The sequence below is a fragment of the Schistocerca cancellata genome, unplaced genomic scaffold (assembly GCF_023864275.1).
Source record: "Schistocerca cancellata isolate TAMUIC-IGC-003103 unplaced genomic scaffold, iqSchCanc2.1 HiC_scaffold_1106, whole genome shotgun sequence".
Taxonomy (NCBI): Eukaryota; Metazoa; Arthropoda; class Insecta; order Orthoptera; family Acrididae; genus Schistocerca; species Schistocerca cancellata.
The window spans coordinates 9,444,983-9,467,469 of record NW_026047105.1 but is presented as its reverse complement, the minus strand read 5'-3'; the positions used below and the strand labels follow the sequence as shown (position 1 = coordinate 9,467,469).

General features: G+C 39.9%; 1 protein-coding gene across 1 annotated transcript in view; it reads right to left on the bottom strand.

The window, feature by feature from the left end:
* LOC126156206 (zwei Ig domain protein zig-8-like) overlaps positions 1–21,771 on the bottom strand; it is a 476,222-nt gene extending 454,451 nt beyond the window's left edge. Inside the window, exon 1 of the mRNA XM_049916292.1 lies at positions 21,651–21,771. Coding sequence (XP_049772249.1) covers positions 21,651–21,762 — 112 coding nt within the window. The 5' untranslated portion in view covers positions 21,763–21,771. The remainder of the gene's footprint in view (positions 1–21,650) is intronic.
* Positions 21,772–22,487: the final 716 nt, after the last annotated feature.

Here is a 22,487-nt window from a genome sequence, read left to right as displayed (position 1 = left end):
ATATTATTGTGAAACATCAGTAGCACGTATTTAAGTTTTAAGATTGTTAACGTTTTTCACGAACTTTACCCTCAGGTCTCACTCAACCACCCCCTCGAAAATGGCAATACATTCACAAAAATCCACTATATATCTATGACAACTAAAAATTCCAGTTCCGCTCAGTAGTGACATATTCATAAGAAACAGGCAAATATTTTTAACGAGCAAGATAACAAATTTCATGTAGCTTACAGTATAGTATCACGCTATGGGCTACGGCCAACGGTAACGAAATGCCGACTCTAATTCGCAGCAGAAAAGCTGGAAACGCTGTAATAATATTTTAGCCGAGTCGTTTCCTTATTCTGAAAATAACTGACTGCATTACATTGAAAGCTAATATTGTGAAACAGATGTCTCGATGCAGCTTCTGGACATTTAAATGACTACATATTACGTACGCAAACTACGCGATACCAGAATCTGGAAACACTTTTGTTCAAAACATACGAAGATCCAAAAAGCAGGAATCGAGCGAACAAAATATAAATTGACTTCGCAGGAAATTTAGTTGAATCACAGAGATAATGTACATATTTGAATCTGACATAAGCCGTTTGTGCGTCTCTGTGTAAGGTAGACATACACTTAAGATGAAGTACTCAGAAGCGTCTTGAAATTTAACACCTATTGTAACGCAATTAACGACATGGACTTATTTAAGGTTGTCAGATAAACTCCTGAATTTAATTCTGTTTTTTCGCATCCGTTGCAGCTCATAAAACTCGTCCAATAGGTTATTGTGTGTTTTATAACAAAAACGATGCGATCCTGACCTGTGTTAACAAAGACGCTCACGCTCTTGTTGTTCGCCATCTGAAATATTACAGTGATTGTACGAACAAATATGAAAATAGCACTTCTCGCGTTGACATGTTACTCAGCATGCTATAAAAAGGCACCAATTACAAAAATGGTTCAAATGGCTCTGAGCACTATGGGACATAACACCTGAGGTCATCAGTCCCGTAGAACATAGAACTACTTAAACCTAACTAAGCTAAGGACATCACACACATCCATGCCCGAAACAGGATTCGAACCTACGACCGTAGCGGTCGCACGGTTCCAGACTGAAGCGCCTAGAGCCGCTCGGCCACCCCGGCCGGCGCACCAATTATAGACAGAAAATATATGGCGGTTGTGTGTGAAGGGGAGAGGTTTGTTGTAGGCCAGTAGGTCGATACTTTCGTCAGGAACGACTTCATAATTTTCTTTTTTTCTTGTTTCAATCGATTAGGTGGTTTTGTTCGTATAGCCGACACCTGCAGTGATCAGTAAGTGCAGTTCATCGGAAGGACTGGAGAAGCAATAAACGCCCAATTTCAAACAGTCTTATCTTCACGAACGTAAAAACGACAAATAACGGACCATTCGTGTACTGCGTGAGGTGTAAACCTAACGCGGCTGTTTACTACTTAACAGTTACTTTATTTTTAAGTTTCCACATTTTTCTCGAGCAAGTGACATGCAGCTGCTGGTGAGAAGGGCATTCATATGGTAGCTAGGATTTTCAATACCCTCTGTGTCAGTATTCTGGGCAAATTATTTGTATCTTATTGATATGCAAGGAAAAGAAACCTGGCAGTGGGAATTGTTGTTAAGATGTCTATTGGAAGATTTCAAGGAGTGATTCAGCATCTTACGTTATTGTGAGATGCAATGCTGGAGAGGCCTATACCCTCACGAAATGAGCCGACAGATATGTTTTACGCTGCAATTTGTCGGAGAAAATTATGCAGGTGGACAGACAGCGGCTGCCATTTCTTTGCCATAGAATCAAGAATAGCCAGATAACAGTCGTAGATACAAACTGCCTACGAAAATTTATTGTCTATATCTTTTCATTCTGAATAATAATGGTGGGGAGGAGGGTTTTTACAACGAATTAAAGCGACAATGCCTAAATCAAAATTATCAAATAATTTACACCTATGCTCAAGATATATCTGTATGTGCTCTTTTCAATATCAGTATAAAGTGCGTTGACTTTGCGGACTCTGGTATTACATTCTATCGGTATCTATGGACGGGAATTATTTCATTCGAAAGTGCATCTTGTTACTTGCCTGAAGATAGAATTGGCGATTCATCGAAAACGTTTGAGTAAATCAGCAATGAGACTTCATTCCAAGTTACACACAAATTTCGCTATATTATGGATTGCTGAGCACACGACAGTTATCGCGTTACACTTTGGTATATCTATAAGGAAAAGTTAGTTTTATTCTCCTCATTAGGAGACTAAAGACGTTGCAGACATACTACTACCTTTAGTCATAGATCCGACAGTGAAATCTGATTGACCGTTCTGAAGAAGGGAGATAATAGAGCGCCAAACCGAACGCTGGTTAGGTAAGGACCTGTCCTATCAAAAGAGCCTGCTCTTTATAGTCACCCATTTAACAGTCGTATAGTTCCAAAATGAAAATTCGGGTCATCAATTGGCACACACATAAATTTTTCTTATACCTGATCTCTCTGAACAATGCAGATTCCACGAATGCACATTTTTTCGTCCTAGTCTCCAACTAACTTTAAATTGAGGAAGATCGGCTATACTTGTCAATTGCTGATTATATTATAGTATCCCCTCTTTGAGAATGATTTTAAAACATATGTTTCTTCAGTTCACACACATATGACTGCAGTCTGGTGTGAGTTACATTTGGTTGAGCGTGTAAGTGTGTGTGTGTGTGCCGTCTAATTCCGACGAAGGCCTTACTGGCTGAAAGCTATATTTGTGACAGTCTTTTTGTTGTGCCTGTCTGCGACTCAACACGTCCACTATGGTGAGTGGTAGCTTCCCTTTTCACAATAATGTTATGTTATATTCCATCCTTGATTTTACATTCTTTGATTTGTCCAGTTCGGTATATTACATAGTACTAGGGCAATAAAACGCGTGCACCTGTCTACTTCTCGCAGACGATACTGTTTATTATTACAATATATTCCCGTTGGTATCACCAGGGTTGTGTGTGTGTGTGTGTGTGTGTGTGTGTCACCTGCCCATGTTCGGCAAAACTTCTGCCCGATTCATGCAGCACTATCACCGTCAGAGGGTGGTACGGGACCACAAGTCCCACCGCCACACCTCCAGAGTGAATTGTGTGGAAATTTACTGCCTCACCAACACAGTTAGACCGCAATAGACCGGTGATGCTGTATTGCAACATATCACCCCGGACTACAAGTCCATACAAAATAAAACGAACCAGGCTTGTGTGTGGCGTAAGTGTTATTTAGTTATATCTGACTAATTGAAGTTCTGTTTCTTAGGTGTTAAGAGCTATGGAAGGAAAAGTAGATATCATGAAACGGTTAAAAGTATCAGAAGAGTGCAAGAATGTGTCGAGTGAAAATCCAAATATAATACGAGTGAGATATCGAAGCCAGAAAAGGAACGTCTTTTCACCCAAGTAAGAACAGGAGAACCAGCATGGATGCGGTTGATTCAGAAAGTTTATTCGACTTATAAAATGATGATGTTTGATTTGTTGGGCGCTCAAGTGCGCGGTTATCAGCGAGCATACAAATTCCCAAACCTTGTTAAGTTCAGCCTCGCCTCTCACCTCATCGGAAATCGAACCCGGGACCCCGTGCTCGGGACGCGAGAACGAGACCACGAGCTGCGAACGATTAATAAAATACCAAGTACGTACAGAACAGGATAGAACGTGGAACGTTCAAGAAATGCAGTACAATCATCGGGTGTAAGAGTGTTCATCTCGTGTAGGGATGATGAGAATAAGATACAAGAGATTAAATTGCGTAAAGGGCATTTATAGAGTCGCTTTTCGCACGCTCAGTAGGAGGAAGGAATAGCGCATACAACTGCTAATAGAGGTACGAAGTACCCCTGTCGTGTACTGAGGAATGGCTTGCCGTCCGAATATAGAGGCTTCGTACTTCTAACCAAAGTGTTTTGATGCGGAAAAATAAAGAATCTGAACTTCAGGAGCACAGTGCGCTCAAAAGTAAAAAAATTTCTGCAAGTTAAGCACTGCATGCGGACAGACATTTGCTGAAATTGTGAAATAACTTCCGATTATGCACATTTTATGCCAGTTTCGTGGTCTACACCTCACTCTAACCAAAACTATAACGTATGTTATAAAATCGCTAGCACTCTAGCTGGTCTTACGAGTAGACTGAAAGCTTCAAGTCATAGTTTTTTCTTAGCGTTAGGCAGGTGCACACTGCAACACGTTATCAAACACTGAGGCTACATAATATTAACTGTAACAGTGTTCTCCCAACAACATATTAAAATAATTTTAATACCTCGGTAGCAACTATTGCAAATCTTTGTTAGGTAAATGCCAATTCTGGAAACAGCTTCACAAATGTTCCTATTCGGAAACTGTGACAGGTGTCTTCCTACCAACACGAAAAAAACCTTAACGCATTCTTCAGAAACACAGTCATTCAAGGAGCGTCGTATAATATTCCTCAAAATGGTTCAAATGGCTCTAATCACTATGGGACTTAACATCTGAGGTCATCAGTCCCCTAGACTTAGAACTACTTAAACCTAACTAATCTAAGAACATCACACACATCCATGCCCGAGGCAAGAGTCGAACCTGCGACTTAGGAGCAGTGCGGTTCCGGACTGAAGGGCCTATAACAGCTCGGTCACAGAGGCCGGAAATATAAATCAGATTAAAATAAAAAAAGAAAGAAAACCTGTAAACGTCAACAGGGTGCATACATTTTTTAACAGTGTTATTCTGTGGATGCGAGTCCACTTTGCCAGACTATATAGACACAGATTTGCTACCAAGGCCGCCCTTGCATAAAGTTCTAGTAATGAAAGGTCGAAAACTAGCGTAGTTTCTCCCAGTCCTTAAACACTTACCATAATTTCTCTGTCTCTAGTAGCCAGACAAAAGGCCTTAACTTAGACTTCATATTGAAAGAAACGATCTTTTCATCGGTTAATAAACAATTTGTGAAAAATACTATGTGTAATAGTTTTGAACGCTCCCTCAAATACTGTGCATATCACCACTTTTTGACCGTCAAAGTTCACGTTAGCACAGGACAGCAGGCCATGCGAAATCTACACTTTTCGGGAAAGTTTCAATTTTCACTAAAAAATTCGAAATTTTCTTTGACTTTATCCAACATTGATCATAAACTTTTACTAATAATTCACATACTTCACAGAACCACTAATACTAAATTTTAACGAAAACGCTTAGATCTGTGGGTTTAGTGACCTCTCGTCGCAAGAGGTCGACAAATTACGACTAATTTGGACTAAAATTAAAACACGACTTAGATCACTGTCGTCCCCACTTTAAAGATGCTGTACAGTATCCGCGCTAAATAACTGTGCCAGTACCAAAGCGCGTGAAATATCTCTTCTCTGGATGGTTGGATAACGCAGTATAGCCAATCACCTTTATATTTCGTTTCATACAATCTCGTAATCTCGCTCATTGGTCCAACCACGTTCCGACATCAGTTTAGATGAAATATATAATTGCACATTTCGAAGAAGGAAATAAAAACAATTTTACCCCATCCTTATGCGTTTGAAAGAGTGAAGTACGTTATCTGTTTCTACAATATTGAAAACTACCTGTCTTACAATTAGCGTTTTTCTCTTGTATGTTACTCATCAAGGCTTCTCAATCAGATTCCCACGCACACTCACACTTAGTTATTCACAATATCAATACTTTATATGAATGCAGAATTCATCCCATCATTCATCCAGACAGCATAACAGACAGAAATAATAATATCGAACACATTGTAAATAAAAAAATTACTTTTTGCAAACTGGTGTCATTACATGTTGTTGTTGAACAAAATATTACATTTATTTTAAAATGTTAATTTTCCTTCAGTATCTCTCAAAAGATGGTTCAAGTGGCTCTGAGCACTATGCGACTTACCTTCTGAGGTCATCAGTCGCCTAGAACTTAGAACTAATGAAACCTAACTAGCCTAAGGACATCACACACATCCATGCCCGAGGCAGGATTCGAACTGTAGCGCCTAGAAGCGCCTAGAAGCGCACGGCTACTCCGGTCGGCTAGTAACCGTCACTATAGAGAGTATATTGTTACTTAAAATCCGTCTTGATTGCAAAAAATTTTTATTATTCATATGACCGGTTTCGGTTCATTCAGAACCATCTTCAGATCTGATATTTCAGTTACAGGAGTAACCCGTCCAAATCCAGCAACTTAGGACGGGTTACTCCTTTAACTGAAATATCAGATCTGAAGATGGTTCTGAATGAACCGAAACCGGTCATATGAATAATAAAAAAAAAATAATTAAAAAAAATTGCAATCAAGACGGATTTTAAGTAACATTATAAAATCACTGATTGCTGTTATCCCATAAGACATTGTGCCTGTTTTTGCAAACTATTGAGAGTAATACAGATTTTAATGACTCATGTTCCTGACGTTGACCTACACCATTACGCTACAACTTCATAAGATATTGTTTAATTAACTTTGTTGCCGACTGAGTATTAAGTTTAAGTCATCATACAACGTGAAAGTCTCTGTACGCCGAATGTAACACTAGGCAACGAGTTTGTATTTTCAGGTAATTTTAAATACTTCCAAAATAAATTCAAAGCCACTCAGACCTATCTTACAGCTTAGGCAGCGCCAATGCACATCGCCGCTACACAGCAACATCTTATTTTTGGAAAGATCTGGGACCTGGCTAACATTTTCCATTTCTACAGTGGTCACTGGGGGATATACAACAGCTTTTACACCCGATGACACAGGAAACGAGATCTGTACGATATCTTAAAAACGGGGACGACAGTGATCTCTTCAAACTGTGATAACTCTAGTTTAGATCTGTCGTAATTTGTCGATGTACTTAATCAAACGGCACTGGACATCTCATTTATTACAGAACGCGTGTTTTGTTAAAAACGAGTAGTTAGTATGCTGTGGGCCATCTAAACTTTTATTCTGCCTTCATAATGACACTTTTATCAGAGTAATACTCTTCGAGTACGGATTTCTAAAAAAAATTCGCCGGCTGTTGTGGCCGAGTGGTTCTAGGCGCTTTAGTCTCGAATAGCGCGACCGCTACGGTCGCAGGTTCGAATCCTGCCTCGGGCATGGATGTGTGTGATGTCCTTAGGTTAGCTAGGTTTAAGTAGTTCTAAGCTCTAGAGGACTGATGACCTCAGATGTTAAGTTCCATAGTGCTCAGAGCCATTTGAACCATTTTTAAAGAACATTCATTACTATAGTCACATGGAAAGGACGCCCTGGGAAAGGTTAGTAAACAGTTTACGTTATAGAAACTCTAGTGAAATATTTTAGGCCACAAATTAACCCGGAAACAATAGGCAGTCCTCAGATAGCTGGTTTCAGCATTTATCAGAAATATAACACTGACGGCAGGCGTCAACTAAAGTGACTATGACATCACTTACCATCCTCGAAACAAACATGTTTATTGGACAGTACGAAGCTTCCACAATATTAAGTCAGAACACATATCTATGAAACTACTAATGATAAGCTAAAAGTGCAGAAATTAAAGTAACAAACCGCTGTAGCTCGATACCACAGGAAAATATTATCAGCTTTCATTTCTTCTTTAACTGCTTCTTTTCGTAAATGCACCGTTGTTACACCAAGGTTACGCACCTGTGGAAAATATCTCAAGTTTTCCTACCGTCGACGCTAATAAATCAGTTAACTTTGTGTCATAGTAAAATGATACAAGCTAAAAACAAATGAAGAGTGACATTTCGAGCGTTCTAAATGCCTAATCTGACGTTTGTGAGGAGAATAAAAAAATGTGTGTAACTTTTTCCTAGGAAAAAAAAATGAGGAGTTTTCATAGCATAGAAATATGATACTCACCTCACTACCGCAAAAAGTTATGAGACGAATTAGTTAATAAATGAACTTTAAGAACATTCTATGTTCGTCACCACGGAAATGACTGGTTCTAAGTGCCAATAAGAAAGTGTCATTAATACTGAGGCACTAAGTTTTATTTGGATTATTACCGGTACAGAAGTGTAGCAGTAAATGTGGCAACTAGCAGAACTGTGGGCAACAAAAACAACTTCTCACAACTTTTTAATTTTTTCAAGAGAATAACACAATTAAATGCAAGAAAAATATCTGATCACTGACATTCGCTTCTTACAAAACTTCATCCTTGGGACCAGATGTTACAAAGTCTGCTGTTGAACAACCAGTGTCATTGAAGAAATGCCGACATCGCCAAGAGGTCCTTGCTTTGCAACTAATAATCATGGTTGGCCATTCATATTAATTACAACATGAAACAATTCAGCCATGGTGTTCCCATTTTTGAATACTTCGACGTTTTTCCATTCTTCTCTTAGAGTAAGAATTTTTGATAGATATATGTGTTTCACGAGTCTGAGATGATGGGTTTGGAGATCCTACACCCCGGGATTGACAACAGTGTTTCAGCAGCATCTTCAAAAACAGGAAGTCGGTTGTATCCATTGGAATTACATGGCCTGTGTTCATATGTTAAGAAGACTTAAGAATATTGTGTAATAAATATTGAGGAACGAAGACATCGACGCGTGCCAATTGAAACTCACGAGGGAAGCATTGGTTGGCACAGAGACCATGCGCCATCTAGAAAGGAGTAATTACAGCTGTTTCTCAATGATTTGGCTCTTGGAACAAGTGTAGGGACATGCAGCAGAATACAGAGAACACAACAGCCCTGAAAACAGCTTTGTAAAAAATGGCTTTTGTTATGCTTCAATTTTCCACTCTTCATTTACTAAAAATTATTTTTAACTAAGGGCACACTCATGTCGCAGGAGGACTCTTTCATTTTCTTTTATTATTCCACGCAAATATCAGTCTAAATAATGTCTTTTTTTTAAATTGTTATGACCCGTTTCAGCTCAGAAAACACATACGTATGACCGTTCACACAACATACAACATTAACATTAACTGATTACCTTCCATGCTGTGCATAACATGAATACAATGGTAAATAGGAAACAAACCTGATGTTCTGCGATATTGTTTTCATTTAGCTGCGAACCGGCATCCGACTTCTTAGGCCAGCTTCAGGAGACAACTAAATGACGCAGATAGAATGAAGTGCGATTTACAAAGGTATTATTTACACAGAAGAAATTTTTTGTATCTTCCTCGGAAGTATAATAATGGGAGATAGCGCTACATACATAGGCTGTACATTGCAATGTCGACTGCGCCGCCATGCTAGATACCCTTAAATATTAGCAGACTACTATTTAGGACTGCTTCTTCTGGTTAATTTCTGTGGTGTGCACGCAACAGTTGTTTTAAATCCTAAATGTTACAATGCTATTGTGAATAATACTGTGACAGGAAGGCACTGTACCACGTTTCTCTGGTCTCAAATGCATATTTGATTCAGTAGTAAAACACATTTGACCTTGTAAAGGTGACTTTCATTTCGTTACACTTTTCGAATAACCAAGATGAGAATTATGTGATGTGAAAAGCCTGCTATCGTATTCCAGAATTCCCCTTAATACAGGCTGACGAAAGTGATGTGCAATCTGCGCCTTCATCCTGAAAATGCTGAGAACAGAGCCTTTCGATTTGTACTGACAGTGAATCTTACGTCAAATGATAGAAATAAAACCACAACAATAAAAGTGAACAACTCAACAAAAATTCATGTATTTGTGTTGTTGTGGTCTTCGAGTCCATTCACGAATGAAATGTGACACGTTTACACTTTAGTATACAATCAGAATGATTAGCATTCTCGTAAATGACCCGAGCATTTTTCGATGAAAACACTTCCGCAAGAAGCTAATTTTAGGTGCAAGGAACATGGCGGGACGTCGACTTCATATTTGTGACGTCATGAAACCCCGTATTTCACCTCCATGATATCTTCTGTGTAAAAACGTACCTGTGTTAAGTCACATCATTATATCTGTCTTTCTGCATTCAGTTGTCACCTGAAGGTGGCCTAAGAAGCCGGAAACCGTTTTGTGACCAAATAAATATAATTCTGTTGATCATCAGGTATTTTTTCCTATCTAATATCACAAAAAAATATTCTGCCGAGTATTCCAATGTGACTGACGTGCTAACAAGCTCAAATCTCGCCTTTTTTTATCGCTAAACATCCCAGTGAATGAAACCATTTACATAATACAAAAACGTCTCAGGAGTAATAAAATAATTGTTTGAGAAGTAACATCGTAATTATAAATGATAGAATAAGCCTGATGTTTAGGTATTTTATACTACTAAGGAAAGGGTACTTTTTAAAAGAAATGACCAAGGACTGAGCAATTGGCTTCCTGGAACATTGGCCAACATTTCGGTAATCATCTAGAAACGTTGAACAAAAGTTTAAGAAAGAAAAATCGAACATTACGCATAATATAATGTACTAAAAAGGAAAAAAAAGATGCGTTAAATACTATAAACTGCTAAGATAAATCAGTCCTATGGCTGAAAAATTAGCACGCAATATCCGATTATTAAATTTACAGTGAAGTCTAGTCTTATAACGCAATACTCTTCTTAGATAGAATGACAAGCGTAAGTTTCGTATGTACAGGACACCGATATTTTTCTAATGTCGTTACTCAGGTTGTAAACAAGCAGAACGTTAAAAATGCCTTGACTTAGTGTGAAATAATGAAAATTAACAGCCTCAGATAAAAGCAGTCGTGATTCTGTCATCGATGAATTATTTATAAAAACGAAACAGAAAAAGAACGACAGAGGAACTATAGCATATTATTACGAAATTAAGATCGTCGTGACAATATGAAGTGGTAAATCATGTTAAATTGCTAACTGGTTTCGGAATCATACTGCAGGACTTCTTTTAAGAACGAACAGTACGTTGAAATCAAGACTGCGTCAGAACATAACAGCAAAATGAAGAACATATGTACAAGGGTTTACAATGTTAGGGCTATATGAAATATGCAAATAGACAAGAAGGTGTCACACACTCAGGACAACAACCATTTGTGAAGAATATATGAGAGCTTTTGCGCTTCGAGCAAAAGGACAACATTTCAGCCTGTGGGAAGATAGTTCAAAATGTTCAAATGTTTGTGAATTCCTAAGGGACCAAACAGCTTAGGTGATCGGTCCCTAGGCTTACACACTACTTGAACTAATTTAAACTGACCTATGCTAAGAACAACACACACACACATGCCCGAGGGCGGACTCAAACCTCCGGCGGGAGGGACCGCGCAGTCCGTGATATTACACCTCAAACCGCGCGGTCACTCAGCGCGGCGGGAAGATAGTTAAATTTACGCAAATGCAAAGAACAAGGAGGAAGCAATGTTCAACAAGAGTTTTCTTTTACAAAATGTAATAAGATTTAAAAAACCAGCACCATATTGTTGTGAACCCAATTCTCCGGTACCTAAAAATGCATACTTTTGTAATAATTAATATAGTAATAATAGTATTATTGTTAGTAAAACATTCCGTTCCTCGAAAATTCTCGTGGGAGACGCGAGATTATGAACATTGGCGTTGCGCACTACATTGAGAGGCCGTGTTTAGCTTTCAACTTGTAAAAAAACTATGAAAGTTAATCTGTGATTAAATCTCGAAATTACCATGTCACTCTTATGGAGATGTCTGCCGTTTGTCTTACTCGTCTGTAGACCCTGTGTCGTTCAACAGCTGATCTAATGTTAATAAATTACGGAAATAGCTAAAAAAATATGTGTTCGTCATCACATCACAATCCCGATCTAAGGCAACGAAAAGGAAGAAAGAGAGAAAGAAAGAAAACACAATCTGTTCATAATTATTTCTTTCCGGTGATGTTTAGTAGTACAGTAACAGTTAATATTAATGCCGAAAATCTGCTTACTTGGTCTGACGTTTAATTATATAGACTACTGATTGAATTAGAATATTACAAGCTGTTTGGCTGAAATGCGAATTAACGAACTCTTTGCTGCCTGTCGTTTATTCTAACGAAAATTTGTATTATCTTTACGTTCCAAGATGGTATATATTGCTCTCTGTTTTATGAATGTTAGTAACAGCTGCTTCACGATATTGTAAAGGACGAAGAAACTCTCACAAAATGTTGCAGACCACCAGCACAAATGCATCTTTAAGAGAAAAAGTCTCAACCGTCTGCCGACGGCCATACGACAAAATTAACTAAAGGAAATTGGCAACAATAGTTGACAACAATAATGCAGAAATATAAATGTTCCACTGTAGATAATAGTCAAAAACCGAAATCGACATTACGTGTATGACACAGAGCCCGCCGGTCATAAATAATAATTTAATCGCGTTCTGTTTCTCTGTCTCCATTTGGGCGACGTCTGTTACACGTTTCAATATGACCTAGGCGTGGCGGGCTGGAAACCTGGGGTGATTTTGTGGGGATGGAGGAGTGTTGTCGGAAGTAACTTTGTGCGCAGTAATTAACCTGAAACGAGCGAATACCTGGTGACTTCGACTCTCGAGGTAGCGTTATTACCTCGTAACCCGAAGTAACCGATTACTGTCCAATCTCAGGCATGGCTGTTGGTCTTAGATGTGCCGGAACTATGTGTATCTTGAATAGACAAATAAACGAACGGTGTAAGTTAGCATACACGAGCAGTGAACTGATGCTATTGAAAAGCACAGTCTAAAAATCCAGTGAACGCTGAGATATGGTAGTGGTGAACCGGCTCTTTGTCGAAGCACCCAGTAACCAATAAAAAATTTAAATCCATCCATACTTGTAGCAACGAGTCCATTTAATCGTGTTGTTGGCCGTATGAAAGATAAACGGTGACTTTTAGCTGTAGGTCCAGTTTTGGTGGGATATGAGGGGACGCGGTTACGCGTTAGCTCTGGGCCACATTTAGTCATATCAGCTCCATCACTGTGAATACTGCACAAACACCATCGCGCAAGATAACTATCCGTCGGAGTTGTACACACAATAAAGGTGCACAAACGGCATATCCTTCACTGGTTGAAGAAGGAACTACGTGCCACATTTAATACGTTCCTGGTAAGAAGAAAAATTTAGTGTATTCTAAAACTTACGGCTGTTTTAAATCTTGAGGTCAAACTAAAATTGGTACTTTTATATATTTATTTGCGATACTTTACGTTTGTTCATGTTGAAGTCTTCTAGAAGCCTTGCTCTATTTCGCTACTTTTTTTATGGAGTGGCATATTCCCTAAAAACAACAGCATCTTGTACGAACTGTCTCATCCAGCTTCAACGTTATCCACCACGAGATCTACTATGATGTCCTCCAATCACCAAGAAAGTTCAACGCAGTACGTTGGTACCCGTTCATTAGTTGCTAGCTGTGTGCTTGTTGAGAAAATCCTCTTCCGACTTGTTGCCCACTCCTACTCGTCTGTCTGGGACACTTACCACATTACTTAGCACAGAAGAGCCTAAGAATACCCCACGCATAGCTTCGTGTTCGCTGCCGGTTAGCTCAGAAAGCGTCTCTATGTCATGGGGATGATATCGCAATTCCAGTAGGCAGAAGAACCGTTGCGCGTCGACAAGTGTTTTACAGTAGAATTTCAGAAATCCTAAAGAGTCGAGCACGTATATTTTTTCCCCGATGGTAGGACGATACCGGAAACATGAGAGAAACTGGTCCCTTTGCGTACGCTGGCCGAAACTCTTTCTCATCTATTGCCATTTTCTGAGATATCGGAATGGGGTAAATGAAAGTGGTGGACTATGTATCCTCTGCTACACGCAGTATGACGGCTTGCGGTGTATAAATGTTGATGTAAAGTTTGAAAGTCTCCATTGTAATGATTGCACTGCAGTAAACAACTTGATTCTGACGCATGGAGTACCTAACGACTGACTACACAAAGGAAAAGGCCCGAGACATTCTGTTTATTGGAATTTTAGCCAATATTGCCACCAGTGCTATGAATTTATGAAATTAACGCCATGAAATCTCAGACTGTACAGGTTACTGGGGTCTGCCGATCAAAAAGTGGTATTAACCCATGTCCTTACCAAAGAGTAACAGGTAAGGACGGTCTCCATAAACGGAATGTACCTGTCACTTTGCCGGCCTACACTAGTTTGTTCTACTATGCCAAACGCTGCGACAGGGGCAAGAGGAAATATGCAGAAGCATTTGAAGAGAAATATCACATTCCCAAGTTCAGTGGTGGACGGTGTTGTACCTAGAGGATAGTGTACCTAGGAACACATGATGTTTCCCAGTAGACGCTAAAATCTAATGGGTGATTTGCAAATCACATGAAGAAATACGCACTGCAAACCACCACAAACAGTTTCCGGAATTTTCTACTGTTTTTGTTGTTATGAGAGTTAATGTCGCGTTTTTGCAGCATTTGAAAATGTGATGAATTCCATATACTTAAGAGCAGCATAACATTATAAAGTTATTGGGAGGATACTTTTAGTTTTTCAGTTACAGAATTGTATGATGAGTAAAACAGTCTGTATTTTTAAACCTAGTTGCAAAATGTGTGCTTAACTTTGCCACACCACGTCCACTGAAACGAAAGATGGTCTACCATTGATCGAGGGATACTAATGACCTGAGCTTTTCTATTGTCTTAACAATTTCCCAATCTTGAAAATGGAAATTTTTTCTTTGTTCCTAGCAGCTTCTATTTCAAAACGTTTGTTAGCTTGGTTTTCTGATAATGCTTCCTATTAATTGAATATTACTCACTGATTATTGGTAATAGCAATTAGTTAACACATAAAATGCAAAATAATACACTGACAAAATTTTCTCGATCTAACACTTTTAAATCTGAGCAGAATATTTGTTACTATGTAAAGACCATGTTGTACCCTAGAACAATTAATGACATTTTCAAACCTTACTTTTGCGGAGTTAATTTTGTAAATTTAGAAAAAACTGCAGCACACATAAAGTGGATGCTGTCATTTCAAAATGGAGTACCAATATGTATTAAACTTCTATTACAGGTCTAACTAGAGACGAAAGTCCGAAAAGTCCCTAGGTACAACACCCTTCCCTAATGGTTCTGTCACATCACCAAAATAGTACATTCACAAAATTTTAGATTCCTGTCTCTTTACGATATCTAAACTAAATATTTTTATTCCCCTTTTCAAAATAATGATTTTCAGTTGCAAACAAAATAAAACTTTCATAGACTCTGTGCGGTGCCATTCGTATGAGGACGGTTGCGTGAATTACGAAGCAAAGAGCGAACTTACTGGTAGGGGTCATTGTTATATGCTTATTTTTCAATGCGTCTTATATTACTCTCATTGGAAGGACGGCAAACGTAAGGATCAGACCACAGAATCAATAACGAAATTCTGACGATATTCGACAGTATATGCAAACTACAACTGTACTGTTGTCTGACATACTATCCGGTCTTTCACTATAAAAGTGTGCGCATCAGCGGCGCCGATACCGTGATAACCAACTGGCTGTAAGCACGTTATGCGAAATAAATGGAATAATTAATACTAACACAAATAATCATTAATAGTTCCTGGGTAATTTGGAGAATTTTACTATCACGTAGTATATAATACTAACAGAAATAATCATTCATAGTTCCTGGGTAATTTAGAGAATTTTACCGTCACGTTGTAATGCACTTACGGAATTGCTCATAATATGAAAAACACGGTCAGTTTCAACATAGAAGAAATTTCACGTCAAAAAAGAGGTTTCTTTCGTGGTGATAACGGAGCACAAGCTAGCGCACGGTAATAAGAGAGTGTGAGACGGAAAATAAAATACCTGAGTGTCCAGTCAGCGTCAATAGTACGAAGGACGCGTTGCTATGTACTACACTGACTTCTAGTAGAAAGTAACTCCTACTCAAATTAGCGATTTGGCAAGTTACTTGACATCGTTATCATGGATGGTGAGTCACCTGCTGCAACGACAGAAATTCCAGTCTCGTTTCAGAAAATGTCGTAGGACCATTATTGAATACGTCATATATCAGTGATATCTTATATAATGATACATGTAATCTTAATCCGATAGCAGATATTGCGGGTATAGGATAACAATTGTAGCATTATTCACTCGGAACTGCATAGATTATCAACCGGGGAAACTACAATTTAATGTGGAAAAACTAAAAACGTGTGCGTTGCGAACCGTTACTGGTACAGGTTACGACCAAATTAATGAATCTCAAGTGGAGCCAAGTGGGCACTAAATATCGATACACGGATGTTTAATGGATACATCAGATCTACGGAGTTGTATGCAGGATGGTATGAATCTAGAGTTTGTCAGTGGAAGTGATTGATTGCAACATAATTGTAGGGACGCTGCGGTATAGGGAAAGTCTCCTCGTTGAGTGGCTTTAGGTTGATACAGGATGATTTAGACAACATTTGTCGTTCCTGTGATGGATGGCAGTTTGCTCTAAATTAAAGCTTATGTAGATAAGTAGGAAAATCAAACCCCTTAATATTCGAATAAGGCATTAGTAGTGTGTTGCTTGGCACAGTCACGTCTATTAAATACCTAGGCGTAACGTTTCAAAGCGAGATGAAATGCAACGAGCACGTAAGGACGGTAGAAGAAAAGGCAGTTAGTGGACTTAGATTTATTGTCAGAATTTTGGAAAACTGTAGCTCTTCTATAAAGGAGATCGCGTATCGAACAATAGTGCGACTCATTCTAGAGTGCTGATCGAGTGTTGGGGATCCTCACCAGGTCGAATTAAAGGCCGACACAGAAGAATTCAGAGGCATGCTACACGCAGGTATTACCGAGGTGGTTCGTGAACTCAAATGGGAATCGCCAGAGGGAAGAAGACGTTCGTTTCCCCAAACATTATGGAACCGACATTCGAAGCAGAACTTTTCTAGCGACGCCGAGGTACATTTCGCTTAAAGACCACGAAGATAAGAAAATAAGGCTGGTACAGAGGATTATACAGGAAATTACTCGTAGTAGTACAAGTTACTCTCCGCCATAAAGTACGCAGTGGCTTCCACAGTATGTTTGTAGACTTAGATGTACACGAGGTAGCGTCTGTGATTCGTAGAAAATAGGTGAAATAAGTAGAATATTCCGCCTAAATCAACGTCAGACGACGCAGTAACATGTTTCCCGAACAGAAAGGAGATAGGACAGTACAGACAGCTAAAATTCGTAAGCAATTATTGTTTCAGTGTTCCACTCGTGGTTGGAATCTGTAACAAATGTAATGTATGTTATAATATGAATATAGTCAGTCATTTACTACGTAATGATTCTCAGCACATACAAGGTCTTCGGAAAATCGCGTTGCTGAGTCTAGGAATTGTAGATGGGAGTGAGTACGTAATATATTGAATATGAACCCACGTCCTGAATCGTTCTATGGCCGTTTCATTTCTAATGTTTAACTCATTCACTTCCGACTGAGGAACTGAATTAGGCGTGACGCAATCAAGTTATTAGGTAACAATCCGAAAAGACCGTGGTCGAAGTATAAAACACTCTCCTGACGTTTCGTCTCCGACTGCGGGAGACATCCTCGGAGGTAAAGCGGCGAATTGTTCGCAGTTCGCAGTTCGCCGCTTTACCTCAGAGAATGTCTTCCGCAGTCGGAGAGGAAACGTCAGGAGAGTGTTTTATACTTCGACCACGGCCTATCAGCCCGGAAGTTTTAACTGAAGACAATACCGGCCGTGAAAGCTTACATTGTATGATCAATCCGAAAAGAAGCACAACGAAACATCCATTTAGCACTTCAGCACGTTTATTTGAATTAACGCTGAAACATCAGGTTGGTTATTTTTTGTTTTCGAATAATGTTTAAGTGGTAATATGAACAAATGTGCTTACGTGATAAACGATTGTTTCATTATATTTCCTTTCGAATTGTTACCTAGTAACTGTATTGCGTCGCGCGTTATTCAGTTCCTCAAGCAGAAGTGGAAGCTTTCTGGATCAGCATTGAAACCTGTCGTAGAACGGAAGCGGCACGTTTCAGGACGTGGGTTCCTACTCAAAATATTATGTACTCACTTCCCTCTACAACTACTAGACGTTTGTGATGGGAATTCCCTAATACCCTGTAGATCACCATTGTCAACCAGAACGGTTGTACTGTTCAAAGTGAAAGGACTGACAGCAATAGCTGCAGAGTGTAGCAGCAGCTACGAAAAATAAATCTCCACACAACTGGCTACCCCCTGCTCTGAAGCTTAGCAGAGGACTCGGGTGTAATTCCCGTTGCTATGAGCGATGTTCCTTGTTCCGAAGGACTGAAACGGGGTGCATACAGAGTCATGGGACGAAATTAGGAGCTACGTGAATGAGACGAAGTAGCACTCCCATGGCCTCTAAAACCGACAACAGCCGGAAATGCTGCCTGTTGACCCCACGACGTCCGCAAACCGCACGCAATTGACCCCATATAGGGCGTCACGATGACCTGTCTAAATTGCGTTGTTATCAGGGTCTAATTGCAGAATTAACAAGCTGTTACACGCTCTTCCAAGGCATTCGGTGGAGAGGTGAATTAATTTAGGAAGAAGTGCTTGTTTTAGATTACACAGAAGTCAGATGGGCTTTATCGCTAAGGGATCTGCTCTCTCTATTTCCACGGTTGCTGCACCACATCGCTGCTTAATATTCGTCGCTGTGTAAATACCGGCGGCTACCAAGTCCTCACCAGAGAATAGCTATGAAACGCAACGGAATGAAGCACCGTGACTCCTTGAACATAATTTTGTAACTGCTGTCTGACATCACATCCACGACTCCATTTCGCACTGCACTACACACTCACTTAATTAAGACAAAATATTGCAGGCATCTTCCAGTCGACGATCCTCAGATGAACCTGGTACGGCCATGCGTTTTCTCCATATGTTCCAGCAATAATTCGCATTCCGCAATTGCCTTCGACGGTTGTGGCAATAATGACGCAGTGCATGTTAGAGGTGGTTTTCTAATTGTCACGGGTCGTGGTCGACAAGACAAATCTAAAATTTACAAAAGTATTTGTTTACTAACAGTAAGTGCAAATGCCATGTTATGGTTGAAGTAACTTTGTTATATTTTGTTGTAATTGTATATGAAGAACAGTAGCCTTCATTCTGGAGGTCAACATGGATTTACAGTTTTCCGATTCAGATTCACTTTCACACTGGCTGCAGCCTAGACGCATTTAAAATTCTGTCAGACGAAGATATACCTTTTGTTCTAGCCGCAGCTACGTCCTTCCTAACGCAAAACATGTTTTGAAAGAAAGATCTCTAGATCAAGTAACATATGTGACGATCCGATCCGATTTCGGATGAATATATATGATATTTTACTCTAAAACAAGTTGACGCAGAACAAATTCGCATACTCAGCAGTAACTAAAGACTAACGATTAAACCCACGTAAGCTTATAAATAGAAGAAAAATTCAGATTTCTTTAAATTTTTGGCACAGCGTATTTCTCATAAAGCTTAATGATATGAAAATAACACGATAATATAAGGTAATTTTCGTGTGTGGAGTACCTTAGAACTGTGTTGAGTTATCGACACATGAAAGCAAAGAAAGAAATTAAGAGGAGGCAATAAGAAAATAAGAGCCTAAAAGAACTATTCATTCCTTAACGTACCTGCAGCTATTATAGTAACAGTTTCAGCCATTAAGAAGTGTGTTGCGAGGACTACGATCCTAGATTAAAATGTAGAAAAACATATGGATACCTTGTGTAACGCATATTACTGCCTAAAAGAACTATTAATTCCTTAACGTACCTGTAGCTATTATAGTAACAGTTTCAGCCATTAAGAAGTGTGTTGCGAGGACTACGATCGTACATTAAAATGTAGAAAAACATATGGATACTGTGTGTAATGCATATAATTTATACCACATCAAGTTGCAACCTATCCTCACGGCCAATTCGAATGCTATTGCAAGAAATAACCGACCCTCGTAACTACAGAACCGTCAATGACGCTTTCATATGATAATGAATGTTGTTCTGGATGATGTAAAACTTTCATGCATGTAGGTAGAAACCCAAAAATCGCTGGCACTGACGAGATACCAGTGCTTTTAACACATTTGCGCAAAAGTCATATCTTTTTCAAATGTCTGTCTAAGAAAGCTCATTTCTGGATGATTTCTTCTAGAATTTCATTAATACCGACCAAACCAGGACGATAATAGATACTATGTATCACAGCATAGGTCCCAAGGAGCATATATTCCAATTGTTTTAACTCTGGTCACTTGTTGAAATGTTTTAGTAACTCGATTCACGTAAGGTCTTTGTAGCTAATTATCCAGACTCGCATTATGAGTTCGTATTATAGTACGACATGTTTTAATACAACCGCTCTAAAAACGGACTAATAATATGATATCTAAGACGTCCAAATATGGAATTTTCGTGGGTCGCGAATTATAGAAAAAAAGAAACGTATTAGAATCCGTACAGTTTATAAATTTATGTGGTGTAGAATATGAGTTCACAGAAATAATAGTGTTAGTTATACACCTCTAGCCCTGATGATCCATCTGTCGTAGAACTTAAATAATAAATCCTTATATGTATCAGATTAACACTTACGAATCATAAAAGCACAACCAGGCAATACAATTTTCAGTTACAGTGGATTGATATAATTAACAATGACATGTATGGTGTTACTAGCTATACAGGAATAGAGACAAAATAATACTCTGATACAATTCTACAATAAAAAAACATCGTTGCAAAAATGAACAGCAAATTCCTGGAAATAAATTAATCCGAAGAATTCGTGAGACTAAAGAACAGCTCTCTTTTTTTGCTTCTCATCGCTAGAACGCGAACGTATTGAAAGAAAATGGAGTTTGAGACACAATAATTCACTGATGCTAAAAGAAAACATTATGTAGAAAAGTTAAGAAATTGTAACGTAAACACGAATGAACGTTGGTTATTAAATTAGTAAGTTGTGTTATATTATATAGTACGTACATTTAGACGTTCGCTTGACTCTCCCACATAAGTTTTATTAAACTACAACGATAACAGTTATGAAAAAATATTGGTGGCGAGGTAATTATATATATATGATACATCCCATTTCAGCAAATAACTGTAAGTATTGTGCAAAATTCATCGGGACTAAAGAGCTAACCCGAACACTTTTCGTGTTAGTATAATCTTCCGCTGCATTCCTTTTCACCATAACGACAACATTGGTTAAATAAATTGTGATGACTAGACACATATCTTCAAGATGACTCGGTGAAGACAGTTCACTTATCGAAATGGAGAGATGTTTTGTATGAGATATGTAAGTACCGAATAGAGAATGCACATTTATAATAATTTTGTTGACGTTTCTCTGGTACTTAGGATCACTAGAAGGATGACGTGTTGGGAAATTTGAGATGACAACGCACACAGGTTCATAACACGGCTGGAAAGAATATTCACAGACACCCTAGAAGTGCGAAGTAAAAACGCTCTAGCGCTTGTATATGAATCCGCTAGAGGTGAGCACACTAGAGAAGCTCCTTCGGGTGCGCCGGCGCGATATCTAGGGACGTGGTCGGCAGGCGCCAGGGCGCACCAGCTGACGACCACAGAGGGCCACTGACACTCGCCGACACGGACTGAGGGGTGGCTGACCTGTTCGCAGCGCCAGCAGCAGCAGGAAGAGCAGCGTGCCGCCGCCCCTGGCCACGGCGCCGCCGCCTCCGGCCGCGCCTCCGCCTCCGCCTCCGCCTCCGGGGGCGGCCATGTCTGCAGCTGTCGGTCCGGCGGCGGCCGTCGCGCGACTGCCGGCGCTCCGGTCCCGGGTGCTCCGACCGCGCAGCGCGCGCCGCCCCTCCGCCCCCACCGCCTCCGCCCAGCCGGCCGCTCAATACCGAGTGGGCCACGCCGCGGCACAGACGCTCTGGGGGCGCCGCCGCCGCCGCCACCGCTGCCGCCTCCAGCGAGAGCTGCCGCCACCGCCCCCGGCGCGCGGCTTTTTAATTACGGAGCTTTGGCGCCGGCTGCAGTTAATGGAAACGGGCCACCAGCTGCCCGGCCTGCCGCTAACGAGCACTGACGATGAGTGACGGAGGTGGCGAAACACTACCGGCGCACCGTTTGTTGACACCGTATCGTCACTGTCCGGAAGAGGACCTTTGGCTATGTTGTTGACATATGCTTTGCGTGTGTGCCAATCCGTGTTTGCCGTACTTAGCGGCTCATTAACCGCGCTTTTTTTTCGCGGTCTCGACACGGAGAGAATTAGCGGCGTTTAACGAATATTCGTGTGGTGCTGAAGGGAAACCACTTGGACGATGTTGTCAGCGCTGCCTAACAGTAATCTGGACTGCTGCAATGTTTCCTGGCACGTAAACGTAGTCACAATGTAAATAGCTCCCTCTCGTTAAATGTCCTGGCATTTGAACATCTGACCGTTAGGGGTTTTGTTTGATTTGCGATGTAAAATCGCGAATGAGGTGCGCGCCAATG